The 25,596-nt window shown below is 49.0% G+C and overlaps 1 protein-coding gene across 2 annotated transcripts in view; it reads right to left on the bottom strand.

The window, feature by feature from the left end:
- LOC149273387 (transcription factor SOX-5-like) overlaps positions 1 to 25,570 on the bottom strand; it is a 74,621-nt gene extending 49,051 nt beyond the window's left edge. The window contains exons 1-3 of one of the 2 annotated variants that reach the window (XM_089506392.1): positions 25,563 to 25,570; positions 16,480 to 16,711; positions 8,472 to 8,676 (exon numbers count right to left, since the gene is read on the bottom strand). In XM_089506392.1, coding sequence (XP_089362518.1) covers positions 8,472 to 8,676; positions 16,480 to 16,711; positions 25,563 to 25,570 — 445 coding nt within the window. Of the gene's footprint in view, positions 1 to 8,471; positions 8,677 to 16,479; positions 16,712 to 25,562 lie in introns of those variants that run through there. The other variant, XM_089506393.1, reaches the window with a different exon arrangement.
- Positions 25,571 to 25,596: the final 26 nt, after the last annotated feature.

The following is a 25,596-nucleotide window of genomic DNA, read 5'->3' on the forward strand; positions in this document are numbered from 1 at the left end:
GAGGCAGCTCCTGGAGGGCAGATCATTCAGGGGGGGGGGGATATTGGTGCTGAGCCGCAGTCTATAGTGATGCCGAGGGGAGCGTGTCCCTAGCCCACTGCAGACTACCTAAGCTATATAACAGTATTGAGCGCGCACTCACTTTGTGGCAGAATTTGGGGGACTCGCTGACGCTGAATACACCGAGTCCCCGGGCAGGATCATCAGCCTCAAAGCAGGGGCCGGGGGGCACTTGCGGCTCCAGCAGTAATAAACCTGTATATTTTGGGGTGCGCTGCGGAGTGCGATGCTGCGTTCCCTAACTGGTTAACCCTTTCAGAGTTAAACAAACGCGCTGCGCTCTCCTCTGGGTCACCCAAAAAACAGTTTCTGTAACCAAATCCTGGGAGTTTAAAATCACTGTGTGGGGGGCAGTCCTGAACCCGCTGACCGTGCGGCCCCCGCTGAACGGGAAGGCAGATTGTGGGAGATAAGAGTAAATCGGGGTCAGGCGTTCGTGCGTCTCCTCCGTCATATCATGTCACACGTTCCTGACACGCGCACAATAGCTGAAAAGCATAGTTTTTACACCGGCGGCAAGTCCTTACAAGCTCTTCTGCCGAGATGTGATTAAGGTTTCGTAACAAAAAGGGGAACCCCCCCCCCCCCCAAAAAACAACTTTTGTTAACTATTTTCATTCTTATTTGAAGAGGGGCCCGGCCAAAGAGTGCGATTACTGCGATCCGCAGACAATGGGGGTTTTAGTGGACGGGCAGCGGGTCGCCCTCCGTGGGACAGGTATAGGAACCGAGCGCTTCGTTTAGATGCAGCGGGCCGCACACCGCCGGGGCCGTTTGATCTCCAATACCCGTCAGTTTACTACCTGCCGCGAAACGAGTCTTCAAGATGATGTCTGTATTATTATAACACCAACGTATTCCGTGGCGCTGTACAGCAAGAGTACATATCTACTAGCCCTATGGCATGAACCCCGGGGCTGTCCAACCTTTCCTCGCAGAGTATAGAGTTTAAGGTTGTGTCTGGCCCCAAAGTCTAAAAACCGGCCCTTGTGATGCGAGTTGCTCAGTGATCGTGTGGAAGTCACCCCTCTCCTGGAAGGGGCAGCTGGGGCAGTTTCCCCAAAAGGTTAAAGGCACTGGATGAGTTGCGGTAAAGTGAGGATTTAATTCCTTATCGTTCCTTTCGGCACAGGCCGCGGAGCCGTATACTCGTAATAGAGCCGTATACTGTGGAGGTAATAAAGAGCGCAGAGAAACCCCCCGAGTGTCGAGTACAGAAGAATTTATTAAAGCCCCGTTTCATCCAGTGCATTAAATCCAAGGCATTCCTCCTTCAAAATCATTAACGGGAAACCCGCTGTCCTCCAACTTCACAGGCAGAGGACAGAAGCTCGGACGCCGCCGGCTAATTAGCAGGACGGCTGCAGTTTGCTGGCTGCGTTAGCGGCAGAAACGTCTACATCGCTGACGCTCGGCTCCGGTGAACAATCAGGAAGACGCAGCGATCTTTCCTCGTCAAACCGACCCGGCCTTTTAACACTTCGACCCGACAGGAACCATTAAGAAACTGTAATAACGACGACTTCGTCCGGAGGGGAAACGCAAACCTCCCACGTCCGACCTCGGAGTGTCCCCATCTGACAGCGTCCTGTGTTTAACCTTCATTAATAATAATATAAAAATTTACAGTCAAGAGGCGGAAGGTTCCGTTAAAATCCCTGCTCCTGAGCAGGGGGAAGGAATTTTCCGTTACTCTCCTCACTTCCTGTCTTGTCTTACAGTAGCTCCCGGGTCAAGACTCCGGTAATAAATCAGCCACCAACCTGCACTAGTTTGGTATCTCCAGCACTCCAGAAGTGAAAAAGGACTGATAAAAGGAAGAATTCATGCGGTCCCGGCTAAAATAACCGGACATAACAATAGTTCTGTATGAGGCTCCCGTTTGGACCCAATGGAGATCCGGTTCCTTTGTTTTCTTACCCCCGGCTCTCGTCGTTAATTGCAGGACGCAGCGTTTCACGCTAACATTTTATTAATGCGCTGGGAGGACGGTTTGCAAATTAAAATGAAATCAGCGCTGAGTGTTTCTGAGAGGTGCGCGAGTCGAGGGCCGAGGAGACGGATTTAGGGATGAATTCCACCGCCGTCGCGCTGAACTGGAGGTATAATTACCGGCGAGATCTGGCTGTGAAAGCGGCCATTTCCATTATTTGTCATAACACTGTTTTCCCAAATAGAAGCCAAATGAATAATTTGGTGCCGCAATATCAATAAATGATAATAAAATTCAAGTGTTTACGACCAAAAGCTTCACGTAATGCAACCACATCGTACCAGGGCAGCCCCCGCACCTGCCATTTCTTGCCTCTGTACTAAAGACCTCTAACATCCCCCCGGTGTGAGCGATAAAGGGTTAAAGAAGGCCAGACAAGAGTCCCAGACCAAGTCATGATCCAGTGACACTGGGATTAAACAGGTTGAAGAGCTCACAATCCATTAGTGATTCTTTAATAACCCCAATCCAATTTACCTCGGCTACAGGTTTCCGGGAGTCCAGTCACCTCTGGTTAATGATGTGTTGAACTGCCCCCCAACACCCCACCATGCCTCTGTCCTTTCATACCCTAGACCCTCTAAACCCAATCATGCTCCTTCATGCCCCAGCCTCTCTACACTTCACACTGCCCCTCCATATCCCACCATGCCCCTGCTCCTCCATGCCCCTCCACATCCCACTATGCCCCTGCCCCTCCATGCCCTCCACATCCCACCATGCCCCTGCTCCTCCATGCCCTCCACATCCCACCATGCCCCTGCTCCTCCATGCCCCTCCACATCCCACCATGCCCCTGCTCCTCCATGCCCCTGCCCCTCCATGCCTCAGCCCCTCCACATCCCACCATGCCCCTGCTCCTCCATGCCCCAGCCCCTCCATGCCCTCCACATCCCACCATGCCCCGTCTTGCCTCAGACCCTCCACATCGTAACATGCCCCTCTTCCTTCATGCCCCAGTTGCTTTTATTCCATAGGATGAGAAGGACGTCTAACATACATTGGGGGGACTTCATATGGATTAGAGACCCCTCATGTAAATCAGGCTATTGTTATTAGGTAGCAAACTCACTGCCTGACCCGAGGCGACGGTCGCACAGAAGCTCGCGCACTAGATGTTATCTCGGTCGTGTTAAAACACATATCTCTACGAGCGATTCTCACATCTGTGGAATTTCCATGTAAGACGAGGGAGGAGGCCCCGTTTCAATAGCATTTCTCAAATGCCATATCACCAACCTCAAGAACTGCCAAGAAAAAACAAAAGCCAAGCAGAAAACTTCACGGGGACAAAAGGAGAGGACAAAGGTTCAAGAAAAGGCTTCTCACCCGGGCAGAACCGGCCAACAAAGCGCATTGTCCAGGAATAGCACACGGCAAACACCGGCGACAAAGCCGGCGATGAAAGATATATTTACTCGCTCGGAGTTTGTTTCCATTCATGTTACACCCACCATAAAGCGCGCATTGTCCCCCCGGACAGCCAATCCGTACGGGCCGACACCGCGAGGCGCCGGCGGAAGCTGCCGGAAGATATACAGAGGCTGGGTGTGATGTCTGCCACCAAACCCGAGCCCCGCGTGGCCTGCGGTCACCGTCTGCGCAGAACGCCAGGGAGTCAAAATAAATTCATAAATAAAAGTAACAAGCCGCAAACCTAATCTATAAACCTTTATCTATAACCGCGTGGGAGCTTAGTCTAGAACTTTCTGCCCTCCGTACGTTATGAGCTGGATCTAGAATCCAGAGAACGTGGAGGGCCGGCTACACGAAGGGTGAATCGGTGCAAAAAGAGGGCAATTTGCAACATTTAAAGGAATCGGCGGAACAAAGAAGGTTCTATTGTAGTCGCCCTCGAAGTTTTACTTTCTGCCCAGAATCGCCCGTTTTTTGTCAGCCGCATGAAGTCCTAACAGAAAAAATATTCTGCAAAAAGTAACCCAGAAACACGGAGTTGGTCTGCGGATAGGAAGCATTCGAGCCGCAGTCTGCTCGGCTGAGATGTTCCGAGGCCGGTGGAGCCCGAGAGCAGAAATATTATCCCCACGTGGAGTCTACCGATATTAGACGGCCCGAGGGCCGGAGAAAAGTCCACCCGACTCCGAGCCATTCCCTCCTCCGCGCCGGATACAGGAGCTCTTTGGGTCTCAGGATCCGGACGCAGATGGCACAGAAAGTTCTGAAGAGATCTCTCCACTCGCCCAGCGCCATCCGGGTCTCCTTCATCAGCAACCGATCCTCTTCAAACCCAACAAGCTGCTCGATTTAATTACAAATAAAAGCATCGTCTCCCGCAGTCACACAGACGTCTTAGTATGCGCGGTCATGGCACAAGCCCCGTGGGTAAGGAAGCCTCTCTTCTAGAGCCTAATACATCAGTTAGAGACCCACGTGACGCCCCCCGGCCAGATTGGATGCTTATTATTCACCAAAGGCCTGAAACCTTTCATACTATGGCTGAGAGGCCTCAGGAACAGGTGGCGGCTTCTTCACTCCAGAACAAGAGCTTCCCGATCGGCTTCGGGGACAGAGGTTGGCACGCCGAGTCCTCCCTGTGTGTTTTATAGCAGGTTGGCTCGTCTGCATCCATAAATAAAGTGCTTATTACCCAACCCCGACACGTCTACGGTAAGCGCGGCGGCACAGGGACCCTTCATATATATACCCTCGTCTATAGCTGCGGGAGCAGAGCGCGGCCCACCTTCTGCAAACAGACCCCGCAAAGCCACTCGAGATCTTTAATGCCGGATGGAAGTCCAAACTTTACAGATCCACTCAACCCAAGAAGACATCATAAAAACCCAGCACCTGCCGGCAGATCGGCCCCATCCAGTCACCCATTTCTCAGTGTGTCTATCCCATGCATGTTTAATCCCCTCACTGTATTACCCTCTACCACCTCTGCCGGAAGACTCTTCCACTTATAGACCACCCTCTCAGCAAAGTAAAACTTATTTTCATACACAGCTCTGAAAGCAAATGTAACATCGAAGACGGTTGGAACTAAAAACTAAATTTCTTCTTATTTAACATTGGATGTAAACAACGTAAACCCCCTCTATAAAAGTAAAGAGCGCGATGGCCGACGGGGCCGCGTTAATTATTGCGTGTATCGCGGAGGATGCGTTTGCTCTCGTTCTAGAAGCTCTCTCTCCGCACAGAGAGGGACGTCTGTTCCTGATTAACGTGTTACAGTATCGGCTCTCGTTGTTCAGAATGTTCAGCACTAGCGGCCGCGGCCCGATAAGAGTATTTACGGCGTCTTTTTCCTCCCCGTCGCATGAACTCTGAAGCAGCGAAGAGGCCGGACGCTGTACTGGAAGCGTCTCTAATGACTGCAGCCGTGTAAACACGACTGGAAAGTGACGGGAATCGGAGAGGTCTGATTAAAGCCGGGATCGCGGACACAAAGACTTTCATTTCTTGCTCGAGTTAAAGAGACAAAAGGAAATCCGAGCCGCGGCCAATTAGAGCCGTCTTGGGTTTTGTGCCTCGTCGGGTGAGACGTTGAAGAAGTCGTAGAAACTGACCGGCGCCAATCACACTACACTCAGCCGTAACGACAGACGCTTAGCGGGGAGATCAGGCTGTCGGGAGCGGTGTGGGGGTCCCCAGTGCACCCCATGATTGAGGGGCAATAACCCATGTTATTTTGGTGTACGGATTTACGCTCCAAGCAGCGAGCCTTTGATGTGTTTTACTTCGTGCCCCTGAAGCCTCATCACGGGGGGGGGGGGGGGGGGATTATCTGTCATCTGTAATGACTCAATCTACACAAATATTGCAACATTTTCACCACCGATTTATTATCCTCCCAGACGTCGTCGTTTCACTAAACCCACCCAGATCGCTCCCATTTGACAAGAAGCTTTCGAGAACCTGAATTTTAGTAAAAATGGAAACGAAGGGAAAGCGGATCGAATCCTAACACAGAATTATGGTCTGTCCGGGGCCGGCGCAGTCACCGACCATGCCGTGAAATAACCGGCTCGCCGACCCGGAGGAGGCAATAAAACGCTGCTCCCTATAAACAGCCGCGGGCAGACGCAGCGCACACCGCGGGTAACGACGTTATCGGAGGACGGGACGTCTCGTCATGCAGAAGCTTCATCGGCCGGTTCATTAAAAAGAGTTCTGTGCTTTGGACCCTCGGGGGCCGATTACCAGAAAGTTGTGTAAAGATTTCTACGACGGACGCAATGAAATCACCCAAATTTCATGCTGACTGGATGTGCCGTCGCCTCGAAGGGAAGCCGTACCACAAACCCTGGCAATTCATACACAACCATTCAGCAAGTCGTGGCCATCATCAGGGCCGCCCAGAGCCGATCTCGCGCCACATACTTCCCGTGCGGTAAAGCTCGGCACTTTCTCTGGGAATATCGGTCTCCTGCAGTTTTACAAATGAATTGAAAGTGATTTTTAAATTAGTTACAAACCTTTTTGGGCGTGGAGATCGCATTAAATTCCCTAAACAACCCCGATTGGAGAATAATTGGATCTCCGGCCCTTCTGTCTGATTTTGGACACCGGTTTCAGGTCAAGGCCGTTGCCTACGATGACTTCCGTTCCTAAACAAAGAGCCGAGCTGTTACAGTAACGCCGGCTCGGAACGCCCAGCGACTCCTTCCGACGGACGGTCGCCGAGGATTCCCCGCTTTCCGGGTCCAGATCCCACTTTGCTGCCAAACATCACGGAGATCTCTCGCCTTTTAACCCACCGACGGCCGGACAAAAAGCAACCTCTTTTCATACCCTCTCTTTTTACTAATTATATTGCAGGTGATTAGCGCTCAGTAGAAATAGGATTTAAGAAAACAAACTTTAAAAATAAGTAAAAGAGAGAGACCCCCGATCAACGGCTTGGGGGTATTTACAGCATAATGCAGAAAGCCAGGGGCATTTGGGCAAATCGGAGTACGTAGAATCCAAATGAAGAGGGCGATTGTTAGCGCGGAGGGGTATCATAAAGACCCCTTTTAGCAGCGGAGAACGCTTCACCCCAAAGACCCCTTCTGCATCGCGTATCATTCCCTCTCGCATTCAACTTTACTTCACGCGTTTGGATTGAAACAAAAAAATAAAATAGCGTTTCCACCATTATTTCTCCCCTCGTTTGATGGCGAGAAGCGGAGCTATGAATATGGTACTTTCATAATGACTTAACAAAGGCTTAATGAAATTTTCATCACAACCCGCTGTTCATTTTAATGGCCTTTGCAAGACAATAGAACAATAGGAGGGGAAAAAACGAGAAAAAGTCATGCATTGGATGGCTTTTTCTTCTCTCTCCCTCTTATTTTCAAAGAACCCGAGATCTTTTGTTTGTACATTTTCGCAGAGCCGAGATAATGCGCGGACCGGGGAACCATTTTAAAGTCTGACTCTAACCTTTGCTAATGGGGTCTCTGGAACACGAGCCGTCCTCGCGCTTAAATCCCGCTCTTCATGCATCTCGCATTGTTCTGCTCTGTATTATCGCCAGCGCAGCGCTGCGTCGGGTGGGGGGGCTCTGCCGGCGCATGTCGCCGGCACAAAGTTCAGTGCGTTAAAGAAAACAACATTAACAAACTGCAGAGCCACATGCGCAGCAACCGGCATTAAACGGTCGCAACAAAGACTTCTTTTCCGGTAATAAAATCCGTCCGACCCGATACCTCCCATAAAATCATCTCGGGAATTACGGAAGCGTCTGCGGCAATATGTCCAGAAAGGGCTTTTAGGAAAAAAAGAAATGAGGATTTCAGGACGTCACCGCCGGGAAATGATACGTTACATCACAGAGCGCTCTCTATATTCACATACGCTGCGTGAAGCCCCCCTCACGCCTGTTTATATACCTGTCATAACCCAGGCTCAGAGGCTTCACCATCCTAACCTAATGCCCCCCACGTCAACCATCATGAGCGGGTTCAATGATCCCCACGACCTTCTGCCCTTGAGAATTGTCCGACATTCTTATATTCTAAACCTTCATCATAATGTATTGGTTTTCACATCTTCTTTGTCACAAAGTAACGTCTCCTAACCTCTCTAACGACTTTAATGGAAAGGGATTCCAAGCCGGCTCGTCGACCATTACGAAGGACCAAGCAGACGGCGGATCTTCTGCGGAGTTGGACAATCATTGACTAAACGGAGCGAGTCAGTCCATGCCTTGGCTGAGCCACAAATCAAACGCGTTCACAGAGCAAACAGGCACACAAACCACAATGTTATTCCTTTTGTTGCTTAACACAATGCGATACGTCACAAATAAAACAAAGTGCAGAGCAATGAGAGCGATGGAACAGCAGATAAACGAAGCGAGTGCGAGCGAGCGGGCTCAAACTCCAGCCGCCTCCTGACAAACGCTCCCACTCGCTGGGGACGGAGCCAAGACAGAGGAAAAAGTTATCTCCGAAGCGTCTCTCCTTACCTTCTGGTTCGCTTTTAATGAGCTCCTCCATTTTCCTCTGCTTCAGTGTATCGACCACGTCCGCCAGGCTACCCTTGCGCCGCTCGGGGGTCCCCAGGCCGGTGTTTGAGTCGCTGCTCTGGCGCACGCCGTCTTCGGCCTTCAGGGGTGAGGTAGCTGCGTTGTGCGGAGCAAATGAAGACATCATCTTATTGCCATCAACTTCCTGAGCAACAGATAAAAAGACACGGGGTGTAAATAAAAAAGGACCGGGGTCAAACTGTCACACATATTACATATATATACGCGCATGTTCATGCCAAAGCATACAAATCTCTGTAAACAGGGATATGGTAACAGTAACACAGACTGAAAAGCAGGGAAATTTACCCCAAAACAGAGGAAGCCAGAAACACAGCTTTAAACCCTTAATATAAAGGTTAAGGACTGACCTGCAGCCGGACCCTCCCTGTAACATGAAATAGAACGTCAAAAATCTATGAAACTAGTAAAACTAGACGGACGTTACTCCGGATACAGCAAGGATTCCCCTGGAGATCCAGCAAACCCGATCAGAATTAATTATAACGGATCTGGTAAAGGTCGCGGCGCTCGGTAACGGCTCTGTCCAGGTCCTCGACATAAAGTCCTCATTGCGGGGCAGATCAAACCAACCAGCGCCTTCTAAAGGTGAAGAATAGGGACATGCGTGACGTTAACGTGTGGTCCGTGTGCTCATTGGCAATTCTGCTGCTACATTGTTAGTTCTTACAAACGTTACACGCGTTCCAATAATGTATCTATAGAAGAAGCTCATGGCGCCGATGGGTTTCACCACCAGGGCTTCATAAAGACCTCTATAAAGACCTCGAGGGGTCGAAGCGTCGCCACCGTCTGTGTGTGGACATTAAGACACCTCACGACTGGAAGTTCTGAGCCTCCGTCTGTTTATCTCTCTCCCCGGTCATCTAAAACCCCGAGCGCTTTGCGCAGATCGCAGGCCGTTCTGAAATCGTTGGGCGAGTCGCTCTGCAGAAACCCAACGAAGACCAGAAACTTTCTGACGTTCTGAGTTTCTCAAGCAGTTCCTCGGCCCGATTCAGAATTCAGGTGTTCGGTGTGGATTGCAGGACCCACGATGGGTGCACGGAACCCACGCCGATCACTTCATATTTACACGAAGCCTCATAGAACATACAATCCTTACACGCAGAGCGGTCCGAGACGCTAGACGCGCGGAGCCCTGGGTGCGGGTCGCTATACGTTATTACGCCGATTATTAAACGCTTTCATTCCCGGCTAACAGAAAGCATTTTTATTCCTCAGGTCGATGAAATGGTTAATATGCGAGCGCTGTCACGTGACCCGCGCTACTCCATTATTTTGCAGACTTGAATTCCTGGAATTAGCTAAAGTATGAAGGGTTCTTGGGAAAATTAGCTAGCTATCAAGGGTCTGTAGGCTGCGAGTAATTGCTAGCTCACCAGGCCGCATTGTCCGCCACCTATAATTCCAGCAGAATTGCTTTGTTCCAGGATCCATTGTGCGGCACAATGTATCGGGTTTTGTAAACATATAATATGTGGAGTGTGTGGGATAATCTCCCCAGAAAGTAAATGCAAACAAGGAGAGAGATCTTTGTTTACCGCCTTAGATTGAAAAACATTTCAAGAGAAAGTGAATTATCCTTTAGCGATGGCGCTCGATGAATTGGCAAATATTCTTTGTGCCGTTCTACAGGATAAACGCGCAGCCTTTCTTTCTCTAATATCGCTATTTTTTTTCTTTAAAAAACAAATATAGGGAAACACTAAATGTTTTCATGTAAAACAATTGTGTGACATTAACTTAGGACCGGCCAAAAAATCAATTTACTGACAATTTTCCAGCAGGACCAGAGACGTAATTTTACTGCATTATATATTTATATATATATACACACACACATTCATACACACACACACATTCACTATACACACACATTCATACACACACACATTCACTATACACACATTCATATATATATGCACACACACAGTATGTATAATACAAATTAACTTTGTGATTAGTCTATCCAGGTCCCCCAAGTGACTGGAAATAAAACTATTTTCCATTCAGAACCTGAGCTTCACTCAGTGAGTGTGACCTCATGGAGCCATCTTCCTAAACCTCAATCAGCCAAGGGAAACCAAGCAGGTACCGTGCGGCAAACGTATCGGGAGTCCGGTAGCCCATTCATTAACATCAAACAGAGCAAAATCATTAAAAAGCTCCTATGGAGACACTTAGAAGCTCATAACACAGAGAAGCCGCGCGGCAGCGAGTTACCCGTCAGCTGAGAAAATGAAGTCTCCTCTCAGACTCCGTCTCGTTACAATGTAAGGAGCTTAACGAACGTTCCACGCGCAGGCAACGAATCCCACATGTATAGAAGTTACAATATATTCGCCCATCGGACAGTCCCAATATGTTTGGGTCCCGCAGGTCTCACCGATTTGCCATCTCGAGGGCCACTTCATAACCATGGATTCTGGAAACTAACATTTTGGGGGTATTTACACCAAATAACCCACTATTTTATGTTTCCTTACATAACAAATGTATTAATTTGGTAAACGAAGCCTCCTAACATCGGCAGAAGAAACCTCTAAACCAAGATCTGCCCCGCGACCCGTCTACGAGATGCCATTCCCGGACGCTTTATTCATAGATATAGCACCAGCATATTCCGCAGCGCTGTATAACAGTAAAACACACATTACTATGTAACGTTACGAGTCACATACTGGGGCCGAGTGACGGCTTCTGACGCTCCTGCGCGGTTTAAAGATTTCATCTGCAGCGTTTTGGTTATCGGTGTTGTTACTTGGATCGGTTCAAAGCAGCAATTATAACATCGGGTCATTTTCTGTTTGAAAGTATTTGCAGGTTTCGTGTGACGCGCTATTTCCCGCAGAGATTTTACTATATACAGTGCGGGGGGGGGTTATATTACTGTATACAGCGCCGGGGGGTAATATTACTGTATACAGTGCGGGGGGGTTATTACTGTATACAGTGCGGGGGGGGGTTATTACTATATACAGTGCAGGGGGGGATATATTACTGTATACAGTGCTGGGGGGGTTATATTACTGTATACAGCGCTGGGGGCTACATTACTGTATACAGCGCTGGGGGCTATATTACTGTATACAGCGCTGGGGGGTTATATTACTGTATACAGCGCTGGGGGCTATATTACTGTATACAGCGCTGGGGGGTTATATTACTGTATACAGCGCTGGGGGGTTATATTACTGTATACAGCGCTGGGGGCTATATTACTGTATACAGTGCTGGGGGTTATATTACTGTATACAGCGCTGGGGTTATATTACTGTATACAGCGCTGGGGGTTATATTACTGTATACAGCGCTGGGGTTATATTACTGTATACAGCGCTGGGGGGTTATATTACTGTATACAGCGCTGGGGGTTATATTACTGTATACAGCGCTGGGGGGTTATATTACTGTATACAGCGCTGGGGGTTATATTACTGTATACAGCGCTGGGGGGTTATATTACTGTATACAGCGCTGGGGGGTTATATTACTGTATACAGCGCTGGGGGGTTATATTACTGTATACAGTGCTGGGGGTTATATTACTGTATACAGCGCTGGGGGGTTATATTACTGTATACAGCGCTGGGGGGTTATATTACTGTATACAGCTCCGGGGGTTATATTACTGTATACAGCGCTGGGGGGTTATATTACTGTATACCACGCTGGGGGGTTATATTACTGTATACAGCGCTGGGGGTTATATTACTGTATACAGCGCTGGGGGTTATATTACTGTATACAGCGCTGGGGGTTATATTACTGTATACAGCACTGGGGGTTATATTACTGTATACAGCGCTGGGGGTTATATTACTGTATACAGCGCTGGGGGTTATATTACTGTATACAGCGCTGGGGGGGTTATTACTGTATACAGCGCCGGGGGTTATATTACTGTATACAGCACTGGGGGTTATATTACTGTATACAGCGCTGGGGGTTATATTACTGTATACAGCGCTGGGGGGGTTATTACTGTATACAGCGCCGGGGGTTATATTACTGTATACAGCGCTGGGGGTGAAATTTGCTTCAAAGCCCGGGATTCCCCATCATACGGGACCAAAAAGCGTCCGGCGGAGAGTAAGACGACCCGCGCATGCGCTGCGCTAAGGGGTGGCAGGTGAATATAAGAGATATTAATATCAATTATTTATAGAACGGTGGAGCCGTCAGACAGACCGAGAAATCTTTAAGTATCTACAAGTAAAAAAATATTTCAAATGATCTCGCGACGCGGCTCGGGACAGACAGAAGCACGCGCCAGACCTCTTAAGGGTTAAAAGACGGACCCCCGCCGGTGCGCTTGAATATTTGCATATAAATGAATAAATAAACAACGCAAGCGGAAGAGAAAGAACGAGGAAGAGAGTCTTAAATACGGCGGCTCCTCCAGGCAGATGACGAGGTCAGCGCTGCTTAACAGCGAGAGCCGCCGCCGTAATTCACTGTGACAGATAACGCGCTAATCTGCGCTCAGAGCGGCCCTAAACCGCGGCTCTCCGGGGACACGCTCGCCCCGCTCCTACCGTGTATCACTTCATACAATTGCCGTGACAGCTCCCCGACTTCTCTCGCGTAAATCTCTCGCCAGTCAGACCGCCGCGCACGCATTAGCATCTAACACGCGGCGCCGGGACCCCCGAGCCCCCCACCTTCCCCAGGAGAAGACGTTTAGCCCTCGGATAATCCATTGATCCCCGCTCCATATCGGCTTGGAGATTCTCAATCTGCCGTTTGACTCGACGGTGCGGGAGAACAGAGCGACGTTTCATGTTTCCCGAGACTTAGCGCTCTCTCTCCCTCTCTCGCTCTCTCCATCTCTCGCTCTCTCCCTCTCTCGCTCTCTCCCTCTCGCGCTCTCTCCCTCTCGCGCTCTCTCCCCCTCTCTCGCTCTCTCCCCCTCTCTCGCTCTCTCCCCCTCTCTCGCTCTCTCCCCCCTCTCTCGCTCTCTCCCTCTCTCGCTCTCTCCCTCTCTCGCTCTCTCGCTCTCTCGCTCCGGGTCTCATCGTTTTCAAAGCTTTCGCGGGCTCCGTTCAGAGATTATCCCGAACCTCTTCCGCGTGGAGAGACGCGCGACGTACCGCCAGAGACGGATAACGGGCCCTTTCGGCATTTGCCGGGGAATTAGCGATCCTAATAACTTGCGCTATTTGAAGGCGAGGATTTACGGGGCTAAAAAGCCCGCTTTCCGTCACGTCATCCGGGGCCGCCGCTGCGGGAAATATTCACCAGTGAAAGACAAGAAGTGCTTTTCCCCGATTTGCCCCGCATGGGGTCAGGCAGAGCGGTAATGGCGCGAGCCCCGGGACACGAATTAAGAGATGGAATCCAGCGAAACACTTTTAGCGAATCCCACCGAGAACCGGAAAGAGCCGTTTGTCTGCCGAGCGCTTCGGGAATAATCGCCGGTCAGCTTGATTTAGCAGCAATATGTCAGAATTCCCGAGCGTCGCGTCGCATTTATCTCCCGCCTCGCCGACATTTCACATCGGATCGCGTCACGCAAAGCAGCCCCGAGCCCCGCAAAATGAATAAAGCAGTCGCAGCCGACGCAGCCAGGGGGTCTCGCTGAGGCATCGGGGCGCTCCGCGGCGGCTCCTTTACTCGGAGAGACGTCAGGAAAACGCAAAGTAAAATCCCGCCGCTTGATACTCGATACTCGCTTTATCTAACCGCCAGCGACGTGGATTTCAACAACGCTTTACGGCAACAGAATGAAAACGAATGAAATGAGATCTCAGTCTTTTCTTTTGAAACGAGGACCCCGTCTCTGGCATGTAAAGTGTTAAGCCCGCTGTGAAGCCTCTTCTTCTTCCTGAAATTAACCCCTTAAGGTGGAAGCTGGCAACGGTTTGAATGTCCGAACGTCATTTGTCGCCATTGTGTCGCCGAGCTCCGTGTCCTGCGACGGCATAAACTAAATCCTAAACACAAGCGGCCTTTGAAGACCCCCGGGCCGCGGGCCGCCAGCGGAGGAGAATAAGAGTCCGGGAAGACGTCAGGTCCTTGCTGTCTTTGTAAGAAAGTAACAGTTACTTCATAATGCAGTCATTTGGTTACAGCCCCAGCGGCCGCGATGTAAAGACGATCGGAGACAACCGCAGGCCGAGCGCTAAATATCAGGGAAAACGCAGAAAAACGGCAATCAGCGGGCTGTCCGCGGTCCTGCGCGGGGAACTCAGCGAGAGCGGCCGGGACAGCGAACACGTAACGTAACGGCGGGGAGATTTAAAGCCAAACTCCTTCCAGAGAGACAGCGATGACGTCCCCAGCGGGCAGGACTGGGTCTCACCTGCGCAACGGATCCTCCAACGAGCAGGTAACGCCAGAAAATCACTACCGAAAAAGTACATTACATAGACCGGGTTCTGCCCCAAATCTCTCCTAAATTCTACAGATATCAGTCAAACCCTTGGGATTTTAAGTTTTTGGGAAATCCAAGACAGTTGGCATATATGAAACAGCGAACTGACAACTTGCAGTGCTCTTTACATAAAATGTGGTAGACAAGTAGAACAGCCTCCCAGCAGAGGTGGTAGAGGGTAATACAGCGAGGGGATTAAACGCGCATGGGATAGACATACGGCTCCTGAATCTAAGACGAGACCAACGGCTGATTAAGGTTTGAGTCGTTACAGCAGGAGAGACGGGCGACTGCGCGGGGGCCGACAGGAGCTGATGTGCAGGGATGTAAGCGTTACACGTGTTATTCCATCATGTAGCGAGTCAGGCCGCCCTGTAAAGCATATAATAATCTCCGTGTGACACAACGTAACCGGCCATGACAGCTGAAATCCAAGCGCATCGCGAGCGGCGCTGTGTTCCGGATAAGAGCGCCTATCGCTCGCTGAAACCTCGCCGAGGATAAAACGCGTGAAATCCCATGCAGGGAATTACGCGGCCGAACGGCAATCCGCGCTGCCACATCGCACATATGGCGCGTAAGCCGGACTTAACCCAATCCCCGCAAATCTATCGGCCACGCTGACGAAAAATCACCGCGTTCCACATCCCTGGACGGTAATCACACGTTTACTGACAATGCCCGGGGCCGCACACGGCAAGCAGGGCCACGCACGGCAAGCAGGGCCGCGCACGGCAAGCAGGGCCGCGCACGGCAAGCAGGGCCGCGCACGGCAAGCAGGGCCGCGCACGGCAAGCGGGGCCCCTCGCTTTACCGGCCGGGGGTGCGAGTACAAGAGCCACGCGTCGGGGAGCACGGTGGGACGCGTATAAGTTCGGGGGTTTTAGGGGGGATGCGGTTGATGGTTTTTGGCGAAACGACAAAGACTTCACAGGATTTGTCTATAAAAAGTGACTTCGGCCCAAATCTTATTCCCATAGCAACCAATGATCTGATTGAAACAATCCACTGGTTGCTAAGGCAATAAGACTCACTTTTAGAACTTTCCGCCAGAATTAAAATCATTTGAAACTATTTGTAGCGAAGCTGATTTTCTGGAACTAAAAACAAAAAAAGTTATAGAAGTTTTTTAAAAACTATTCGCCAAATTTATAAACCGGGGCGCACTTTGACTTTGAAGAAGTGACCGTGGAAACCAGGTAAACGTTTCCATAGCGACCGCCCCACATTTCACACCGTGTGTGAGAAGGGCTGCGGATTTCCCCTGACGAGCGAGGCTGACCGCGGAGATCGGGGTGATTTATTTCTGAAGCCCCGGAGAGGAAATCTCTCGGATTTTCTACGTTTCTCTAAACTCATCAAACTTTTCGTTCGGCTTTTGAGTTTTGCTCTTAATCTTTTTGCTTCGTCTCGATCAACCGGGGACAAAACCGGGCTGAGAAGAAGGTAACGGGCGCTACGCGAAAGCAAATAAATATTAGAAACGAAGGCAATAACAATATCTGCGGGAGGAGCGGGCGTCGGAAGCGCCGAGTGCCGAGTGCCTACCATGCTGTGGTGCGGATACGAAGGACTTCTGCGCTCGCACGCTTCTTGCGTCAGTAGAGAGACGGCCTGAAACTCCTCGGAATGGGGTTTGTTGGGGAAATTGACGTGCAGCGGAAGGTGGAACGCTGGCAGTCCGTCGCTCTCCCCTTCTTCCATTTTCTGTCGGCTTGTCACCATGGCTACCTCTCCATCTGCTTCTCCATACGGAGAGGCTGGCCGCTTGGAAGACATCCTGCAAGGAACAAAAGAGGAGAAAATAATGAAACCTCCACATAAATCCTTAATGCCGTCATTGTGTCGTTAGGGGCCATTGTGACAAAAATGGCTTTTTTTTTTTTGTGTGTGTGTGCGCTGGCAGCGAGCAGGAAGGCGTCCAAATACCACCGCAACGCGGCGGCCGCCAACACAATGGCCAGGCAGGTAGCGATGGAACGCGTCTCGCTGGTTAGAAGTATAATCAACTAATGGCTCGTTCTTTTTTGGCTCCCGAAACGAGAAATTTCACCTATAAAACATCATCCGCCGGAGGCCGTCATCTGGGAAATGTTATTTACTTTTAATACGGCCGATACCTGCGCCGCTCAACCAGGCGAACAAACCAGGCCGCGCCTTAAAAATTAAACATTCTACGGGGATAAAATCCTCGGCCAGATATAGGGGGGGTTTCAGGTCTACGTTCTGTCGGTACAAGCGATCGCCGGGCCGCGGGGTTGTATTCCCTACGGAAGAGGTGCCGACGTGCGCGAGATACCAAACGGAACCGCTCTGAAACACGTAGACGGCGGCGGCCACGGCGGACGGAACCGGACTTATAGCTCAGGTGACCGCGGAAGAATACAGTAAGGGCAGTAAAGATACGGAATTCGCTAAACACACAGCCGCTTGTATCAAACACGGTACAGGCTTTGGAGAAACCACCGGATGAGGGTTTGGAAAAGAATGTAAAAGATTACAAAAATAACTATAAATGCAAGTGTAAGATTGGTTAAAAATTGTTTTTTTTAAGCACACGTAGTGTTTCCACGTGCATGCGCGATAGGAAGGACAATGTGACCGCGTTTCACAGAGCCCACGAACCATGGAAGACGCATCTAATCAAGCGGGTATTTATTAAACACTCTTGGTAACGGGGAACTCAATGAAGAGATATCCGGGGATCAATAAGGTTAGCAAGGGTTAAACTCGCTAAAGCAGGAGCCGTGATACTCGAGCGAAGAAAAGGAGCCGTCTATAATGAAAGCACGACGTGGCAAATGAACGCACCTTGTGGCAGCGCCACGCTGTTAGCGAAGAGCGCGGGAGAGGAGATGAGCCGTATCGATTTTCCGTGACACGCTCCGAGTATCGGCTCCATCGGGGTATTAAGGTCTCTCGCGGAGAGCGCGTGAGTGACAGCAGCGATTTCGGGGGCCGCAGAGAGCCGGCAGAGCCTTTTGTTCCGTTAGAGAATAAAAGGAGACACTTAAGGGACAGGTCGCCTCCTCGAGAGATCATCACGCCAGCTCTGTGACGCTCTCCAGGGCCACGTGGGCCGTTATCAGCAGGATCCCTCCCTGCATGGAATCCACTGGATCCTAATATCACGTGATCAGCCAGAGATCCACAAACTGGTTCTCCCGGGCTCCAAAGCGAAGCGGAGCATCGGTTAACCATTTAAAGAGAGGAGCTTAAAGATATCAGCGTGCGGGCGTCCGGGATGCGAGAAAGAAGGGGAGACGGGGAGAACAAGCCTCCCCCGGTACCCCCCAACCTGCCGCTACTACCCCAGTCATTATATTCTCACCCACATCCCTTAGAGGCCAACTGTGACCCCCACATTTTAGGACAAAACTGAGGTAAAATATCATTCCAGCGCAAAGTGATAAAGGCGGCGCAGCCAATCGAAACACTCCTTGGTCGTTATGGTGATTGCACCACTCTTAAAACCTTTCTGAAATGAAGTACAATATATAATAACGTCATGCGCAGATACATCAGGGGGGCAGATCACAGATGAATGTCAGGGGGCATAGGGTTGGCGGTAGGGTAAGAAGACACTGACACATCCCGCAAGTAATGAACGATTACATTAATAGCCCCAGCCATCAATGCACCAACCCCCCCCAGGACATGCCTGCTTAATCCCTCTAGATTGTAAGATCCTGTGCGCAGGACCCTCCTCACCTGTTGTCTCTGTTAGTCAATTTGTTATGTTATATACTACTTGTTATGTCCTGTCTACCCATTGTACAGCGCTACGGAATATGATGACGCTATATAAAACAATAATAATAATGATAAATAATAATAATAATAAATGCCCCCAAAGGCTCAGGTTCGGGGGAAATCGCACCAATTCGCGTAAACCTAAAAGTAACGGAAAGGAGCGAATCTCAGAAACGCTATAATTACCGTTTGGTCGAAAATGATTTTCCAATTAAAGAGGCCAATTGCTCCGTGACATGAAAAAGGGAAATTGCGAGCGAAATTAGGCGACGAGGAATTAAAACAAAAACACGTTTCTGCGCAGGTTAAACCTCGGGGCTCATAACCAACTATAAATCCCTGCCTATTGTGCGAGTTTTTTAATCCGCCGCCCCGGCTCCCGCGCAATTATCTGCGAACGAAGGCATCGGAATTAAAAGGTGAACCGGCGCTGAAAGGGAAGGCTTTTCTATTTTTTTCACGCGGTTTCTGAATGACGGTGTTCGGGGGGGGGGGGGGATCTCGGCCCCCACGAGGCACACGGCAGGAACCACGGGGTCCAGGGCTCGACTCAAACAGGCAGAGGCTACCTGAATAATGTGTAAGCGATCGTTCTCACACGGCCCACACAGTAATGGCGCGGAAACCCTCATCAGGCCACGCTGCCCGGTGTCCAAAACTGAAAGGTCAGGGGCTTAGATGTAACTTCCTTAAGTTTTACTTTAGAGAGAGGTAGTAGATAAGATGTATGGCGTACCAGCACAAGTGGTTTATGCTGATACAACAAGGGGATTCAAACATGCATGGGATAGACATACGACACCAACGAAGTCTTTACAGCAGGAGAAACGGCGACTAGACGGGGGCCGGATGGGGCCGATAGCACAGGTGGGTAGGGAGTACCACTAAAAGTTAAGAGCCACCAGTACAGTTTTAGGACACAGAGAAGGGCCATAAGGGGGCTTCTGATTTGGAGACATGCAGTGTTTCGGGGAAACCGGAGCCGGCGCTAACCCCGAAGCAGCGGCTCGCCCCTGAAGACTGAACGGCAGAGCGGCCCTTCCCCGAGGGCCCGGAGAGCTGCGCGTGCTGAGTAGGCGAGACCGGAGGCATCCCGAGGCGCTCGCCCTCTCTGCACGCAGCGGGATCCTTTGAGATTCTGTGTTTGGGTTAAAGTCGGTCGTTCTGCTGCTTTTCCCATAAATTTCACAATTTCCCAGCTGTATAAACTGCGGAGTCCGGGGCGCTGGCTGAGACAACAAGGAGGTAAATCACCCATTAACACGTTGTTTATTTTTCCTCCCCCAACACAAGGCTAAGGCCCTTTTTTTTTTTGTTCTTTTAATTAGCAAATCCCCCCCCCCCCCCCCCCGAGAACAGCCTTTATCGGTCTAAATGGGGATCTCCAGCTCTGATCAAAGCTTTACAAGAAAAAGGTAAAATTCACAAAAAAAGTACATGAAAAAAGCTTTAATCAGAAAATTCCTTGTTATTGGTGATCAATAACTCCAAATAATTGTCTATCGTCCTGAAACATTAGACGCGGCTGTGCCAAATAACAGAACGGTGGCAGAGAGCGTGCAAACTATCCCAGAACCCAAAGACCTAACCAAAGATTTCATTTCATGAAATCGTACAAATCCGGGTCCTATATTTTTAGGATTTGTTTGATTGTTTAATTTGAGAAAAATGTTGCCTTCTTTGCAATAAAAAAAGGTGTGTTTTTAAAAGCACAAGGTGTCTGATTTCACCAAACCTCTGTGTAAACCAGAAGGTAGAAAGCCAAATATATACAGCAAACAGCACAAGCGCTGCGTTAACCAGTTAAAGCCCGCGCCTGGTTTATCACACAGCCTTCCCCGGGGCAGGAGACCATAAAACATCACAAATAAGGAGAATTTTAGAGCAAGTAAATGATACAAAGTAACCATCAGTTCCCATAAATCAGCATGAAATTCTCTGCCGTTTAACTAAAAAAACACGCTGAATATGAAGCGACTTCCCAGCACCGCGTATCACATTATAATAGACACTATGGCTTCTAGATTGTAAGCTCCTGTGAGCAGAGCCCTCCCTGCTCAAAGTGTCTGTGATGCGCTGCTTGTTGTATCCTGTTTATCCGTTGCTACATTATAGCAACTATAATAACAACAGCAACAATAATAATGTTTAAAAGGTAACAATAATGATTTGAAGCAACAACTTCTGCGCATTTGGTTCTTCACGATAAGATCACACTTTTAAAGCGTTAGCGAGTTTTACTTGGGGGAAGACGTTTGCCGTCACACGCGCTGCATTCTCTGAGCATTTTGTAAACAGGAAGCGTCAGCACAGCAGGAAGTTAAGATTCTAACTAAGAAATCTCTTGGAAAGAGTAACTCATTATCTGCCAGGAAATAGAAACTGTTACAAATATATATATATATCTGGGAATGTTACAAAATGTTATTTAATAGACGCCGGGAAAAGCTGGTGTGAAATTTTAGTTTCTTCCCTCAATAAACAGGTTAAAGTGAAGCAGTCGCCATAAAAATAATCTTCCGAAATCATTCAGCGGAGGACGAGAAAATAACAGCGATTACGGGAGCACCAAAAATGCCGGATTTGACAAATTCTGACCATAAACACAACTATTTCTCCCCTTAAAGAAACGGCGCAGTTTCTTCACGAAGCTCTCGGTGATCCTGAGCCGGCATTTTGGAAAACATTGGATTTTATGATCATTTACCATCTCAGGGATTTACTAAACGCAGCTACATGGAGGTCTCACCAAGAGCCGATACCGCCAATGAGAGCGAACGGATGAGACGGAAAACATTCACCGCTTTCAATGAACAAACCACACGTGACCCGGGCTTTCAAACACGTGAAGCGACTCAAAACAAACGGCAAAAAGCCCCACGCCCAGCCACCAACCCCGCTTTGCTTATACACAACGGCACTGGCCGTTAATGGGTCAATTATTAATTACATGCAAAGTACATAAGTCCGCACTTTTTGGCCGTTTTTCTTGGATTTTGGACTTTAACCTAAAAAGAAATAAAACCCTTTTTTTCATTTTGATGATAAAGCTGTCCTTGGTTTTATTTCTGTAGAATAATTGGATATTGCGGGTTCATTACGAGATTAAATTAATAAACGCGCAGAGGGTGAGCCGGTCCGGTTATGAGGCATGCTGGGTCGGTGTGCGTGCGCAGTACGGAAGGCAGGCGCCGTGTGCATCTTGTCACCATGTTTCATAATAGTGAAATAAGTCACGTGTTCCACGCGCTTCGCGTTACAGACGGTTCTAATTTAAAGTCCTTCGTGGAAAAGTTGTTGGAGCTCCAGAAAAGTGCCCTCTTGGGCCAAATTGTAAACCAGCCGGAAGTCAAAAGGCCACGAGATACTTATGTCCTAGAGACTTGCACGGCTTCCCGGGGCAGCATGTGGCAAACAGATACCGGCTGCCTGAAAACATCGACGCCGCTGCGTTCCCAATGCAGATAAACATCTTCCCTCTGGATTCATCAAAGGGGAAATCCGGCATCAATCACTCCAATAAAAAGGGAGCATTCTAAACAATTAGCAATGACATCTGCAAGATTCTGCCTAAAAGCCAAGTCAGAAAAATTACAAACGCCATCTTTAATGCAGGATAGGGGGGAAGCCATTCTGCTGCGCGCGATTCACTTCCTGCGGAGTTTAACACCAACTTCCTGTGCTCGGTGAGCAGGGTCCCGACAATATTTAGCGTCCGTCTCACTTGGAACCCTCACAAAATCTCAATGTTTTAACTTGGATTTAAATTTAACTCTTTATCTGGATTTTCAGTGCAAACCCATTTTGGAAAAAGCCAGAAAAAAAAAAAACAAAAAACTACTATGAACTCAAAAATAAAAAAGGGAAAACTATTTTTGTAAACTCCACGTAATAAATACTCCCGTGCCGAATGTTACATTTTGTAGTTTATGAGTCAAATAAACGGTATCGTTCTGCCGCTCGCCCGGTATAACCCAAAAACTCCAACAATATCCCTTTTTTATCCTTTTAAAATTGCTGATAATCCAGAACCCATCAAAAGTCTTATGGGAAAGGAAAAGCAGCCTTTTGGAGGGAAACCATAAAATAACAGCTGTGCAAACTCGGAAGAAGCAATGGAAAACATATTTAAAAAGAAAATGATTCTGGAAACCTAGTTCTGCAGTAGATTGTCAGCTCCGCTGCCAGAAACCCAATGTAGTAAAATAATATTTTAGTTAACGGGTAACGCGTGCCGCCGCGCGCTTGCAAGCACTAATTACATTTTCACGTTAATAATTAATTTTTTGAAAGAAATGTAAATCCATGTGAGATAAATAAAAAAATCATAAAAACAACAACAAAAAAAATCTAGTAATTGGTACCCCGAGGCTTTGGGATCCGAATTAATCCGCCTGTCACGGAACAACTGAAATCTCGTGTAATTCTTTACCACAATCAGCAATCTGGGGTTCTATAAACGATGGCTGCATGTAAACGAGCTGCAGCCGTCACCCCGCAGATATCGCAGAATTTAATACGTTAAACGCGCACTTTGTTAAAATACGCCGGGGGGGGGCATTCGGAACGAAAATCAGCAAAAACGAAATCGGAATTCTATATTTTGTGCGTTAAACGCACACCCACCCTCCAAACATCCGAAAATAGGACAAGATGTTACAGGAGCTTCGCGTGATATTTATTTTTCATGTAGTTTCCCCTTTTTCCCCCCCGTATGTTTCGGTTTCCTGGATCGAGGACGCTTGTAAATTGTGGTTGACGCAGAATGAGGACTCTTTGTGCCGTCAGACACCCAACATGCCCCAGAATAACCTAATTTCATCGCTACACAAGGCTTACAGATTCAAGACATCCTTCTGTTGCGGATGGGGCGCAAACAGCTAAACAGAGGTCAGACGCGAGATGCGTCGCTCACTACGGCCCGACTACACGACATTTAGAACTCACTCGCATTGCCTCGCCTGTAACCTGCACAAATAACGCGGATGAACATGCGCAGAGAATCCCAGACCACGTCGTGTAACGAGCTGGAAATCTGATCTGAGATCCGGGGATCTTTTGCGATCCCTTTGACCCGCGGGGCCGGCGCGCTTTACTCTGAATAAATGTAACGCAGCGTTTGGAGGTTCCCCTCTAATACTATATAATACTATATAACGCGAACGATCGGATCATTCTAGAACGATCGCGGCTTCGGTCTTTACTCGCGAATGGTCCGGAACGCACAGACAGGTTTTCACGTCTTCGCAGGGTCTGCGGAGTAAAGAATAGCCCCATTCAGAGGCTGATGACCCCAGACGGCCTGGGGAGCTCACCTCGGCAGGGTCCCCGGCGCGCTCCACCCGGACGGACCCCCCAACCGCCGCGCCTTAACAAAAGTCACATTGTAGACTGTTCATCCCGGAGACTTAGAGAGCGAGAAACCGGAGCATATGCTCCACGCCACGAAGCATCGCACCAGCCCCGCTGCCTGTCACAATAATACGCTGCGTTTATCACGCAAGCTGTCAGCGGACCCCTTTAAGATGAGACCGCCACCAAACACGACAGTATGGAGTATATCGCAGCGCCGCCAGTCACCGAGAATAATGGGTGGCACTCGAGAGCCTCTCTCTTATTTGATGATGACTGACGCTCTAGAATCGAACACATTAAAGTCACAATAGAGAACTTCTTTTCTTATAAAAAAAAATGACACCTTTCATAACACGGAATTCTGGTGTCTTCATTGAGTAAGGATGGCAGCGCTGTGACAGCTCGCTTCTTTCCAGACAATACACGCTCGCCGCTTTTGTCTGGAACATTTCGACGTTTTATTGTGGGCCGCGGGCAGTATAGAAAGAAGCGGCTTCTCTGAGGATGGCAGCCAACCCGCGCGGCGACTTCTTTATATCAAGCGGGGTATAAAGTAGCGAGGAGTCGGCCCGAGGGGCCGCGCGTTCGGAGACAACCTGCGCAGAGGACGCCGTACGCGGTAATCGGTTTTATTCAGAAAATAAATAAAGAACAAAGTGTTTCAAAGTCTGCAATCCGCAAACAAAAACATTATTTATTGATTTCTATAGCACCCTCATATTCCACAGCGCTGTACAACGAGTAAAGAGGACACAAATCGCGCATCACATGACGATCCGAGGTAAAGAAGGGCCTGCTCGAAGAGCTTGCAATCTAGGCGTTAATATGCGATGGTGACAAATATTCCGGACGGCATAAATGGTCATTTTTAACAGTAAATATAAATCATATTTAGAGCTTCCCGTCCCTTTCAAGCCCAAACGGTTGGATAACTCGCTGCGCATGAATTAGTGGATTCCATGGAAAACAAGTCTTTTTCCAGCATGGAGAACGGACCCCCAAACAGCCCCCAAACTGTAAATTATTATACATTCTTCGTTACTTTTAGGGCAAAATGTTGCAGGGTAAGACGGCTCCACCAAGTATTTGGGAAAGGAGGGTCCGTCGCACAGCGCAGGGGAACTTTGTTTTTCTTAAGAAAATCCAGATTTAGGTTAACTTATTCAAATTTAACAAGATGTGACAACGCGGACCTCCTCTCCCTGACTCAAAAGGATCCCAGACGACGTCGGCTGGAAATAATGCAGCCATTGTATTTCCGACACGTGAGATCCTGCAGGTTCCCCGGTAAGAAGGGATATTTCCCCGTCCGGCAGGGGCCGCTGGCAAAAAGCACTGAAATACCTGGAAATTCGGGCAAAAACCCAGAAATCTGGAAAAAAAGAAACCCTGCGAAAAAGTAGAAGGAACCGCGCTGAGATTTTATATAATAAGCCAAACGGTTTCTATATCTGCAGGATTCACGTTCCGGCTGCCCACGCGTTAACCCCGTGACCGACGACAGCCAAGGGCGCGCACCTTACACGGACATAAACGTCCTAACAGAGACCACGGAGA

This window comes from Sceloporus occidentalis, unplaced genomic scaffold (genome assembly GCF_023333645.1).
Source record: "Sceloporus occidentalis isolate IW3139 unplaced genomic scaffold, rSceOcc1.0.p SCAF_382, whole genome shotgun sequence".
Taxonomy (NCBI): Eukaryota; Metazoa; Chordata; class Lepidosauria; order Squamata; family Phrynosomatidae; genus Sceloporus; species Sceloporus occidentalis.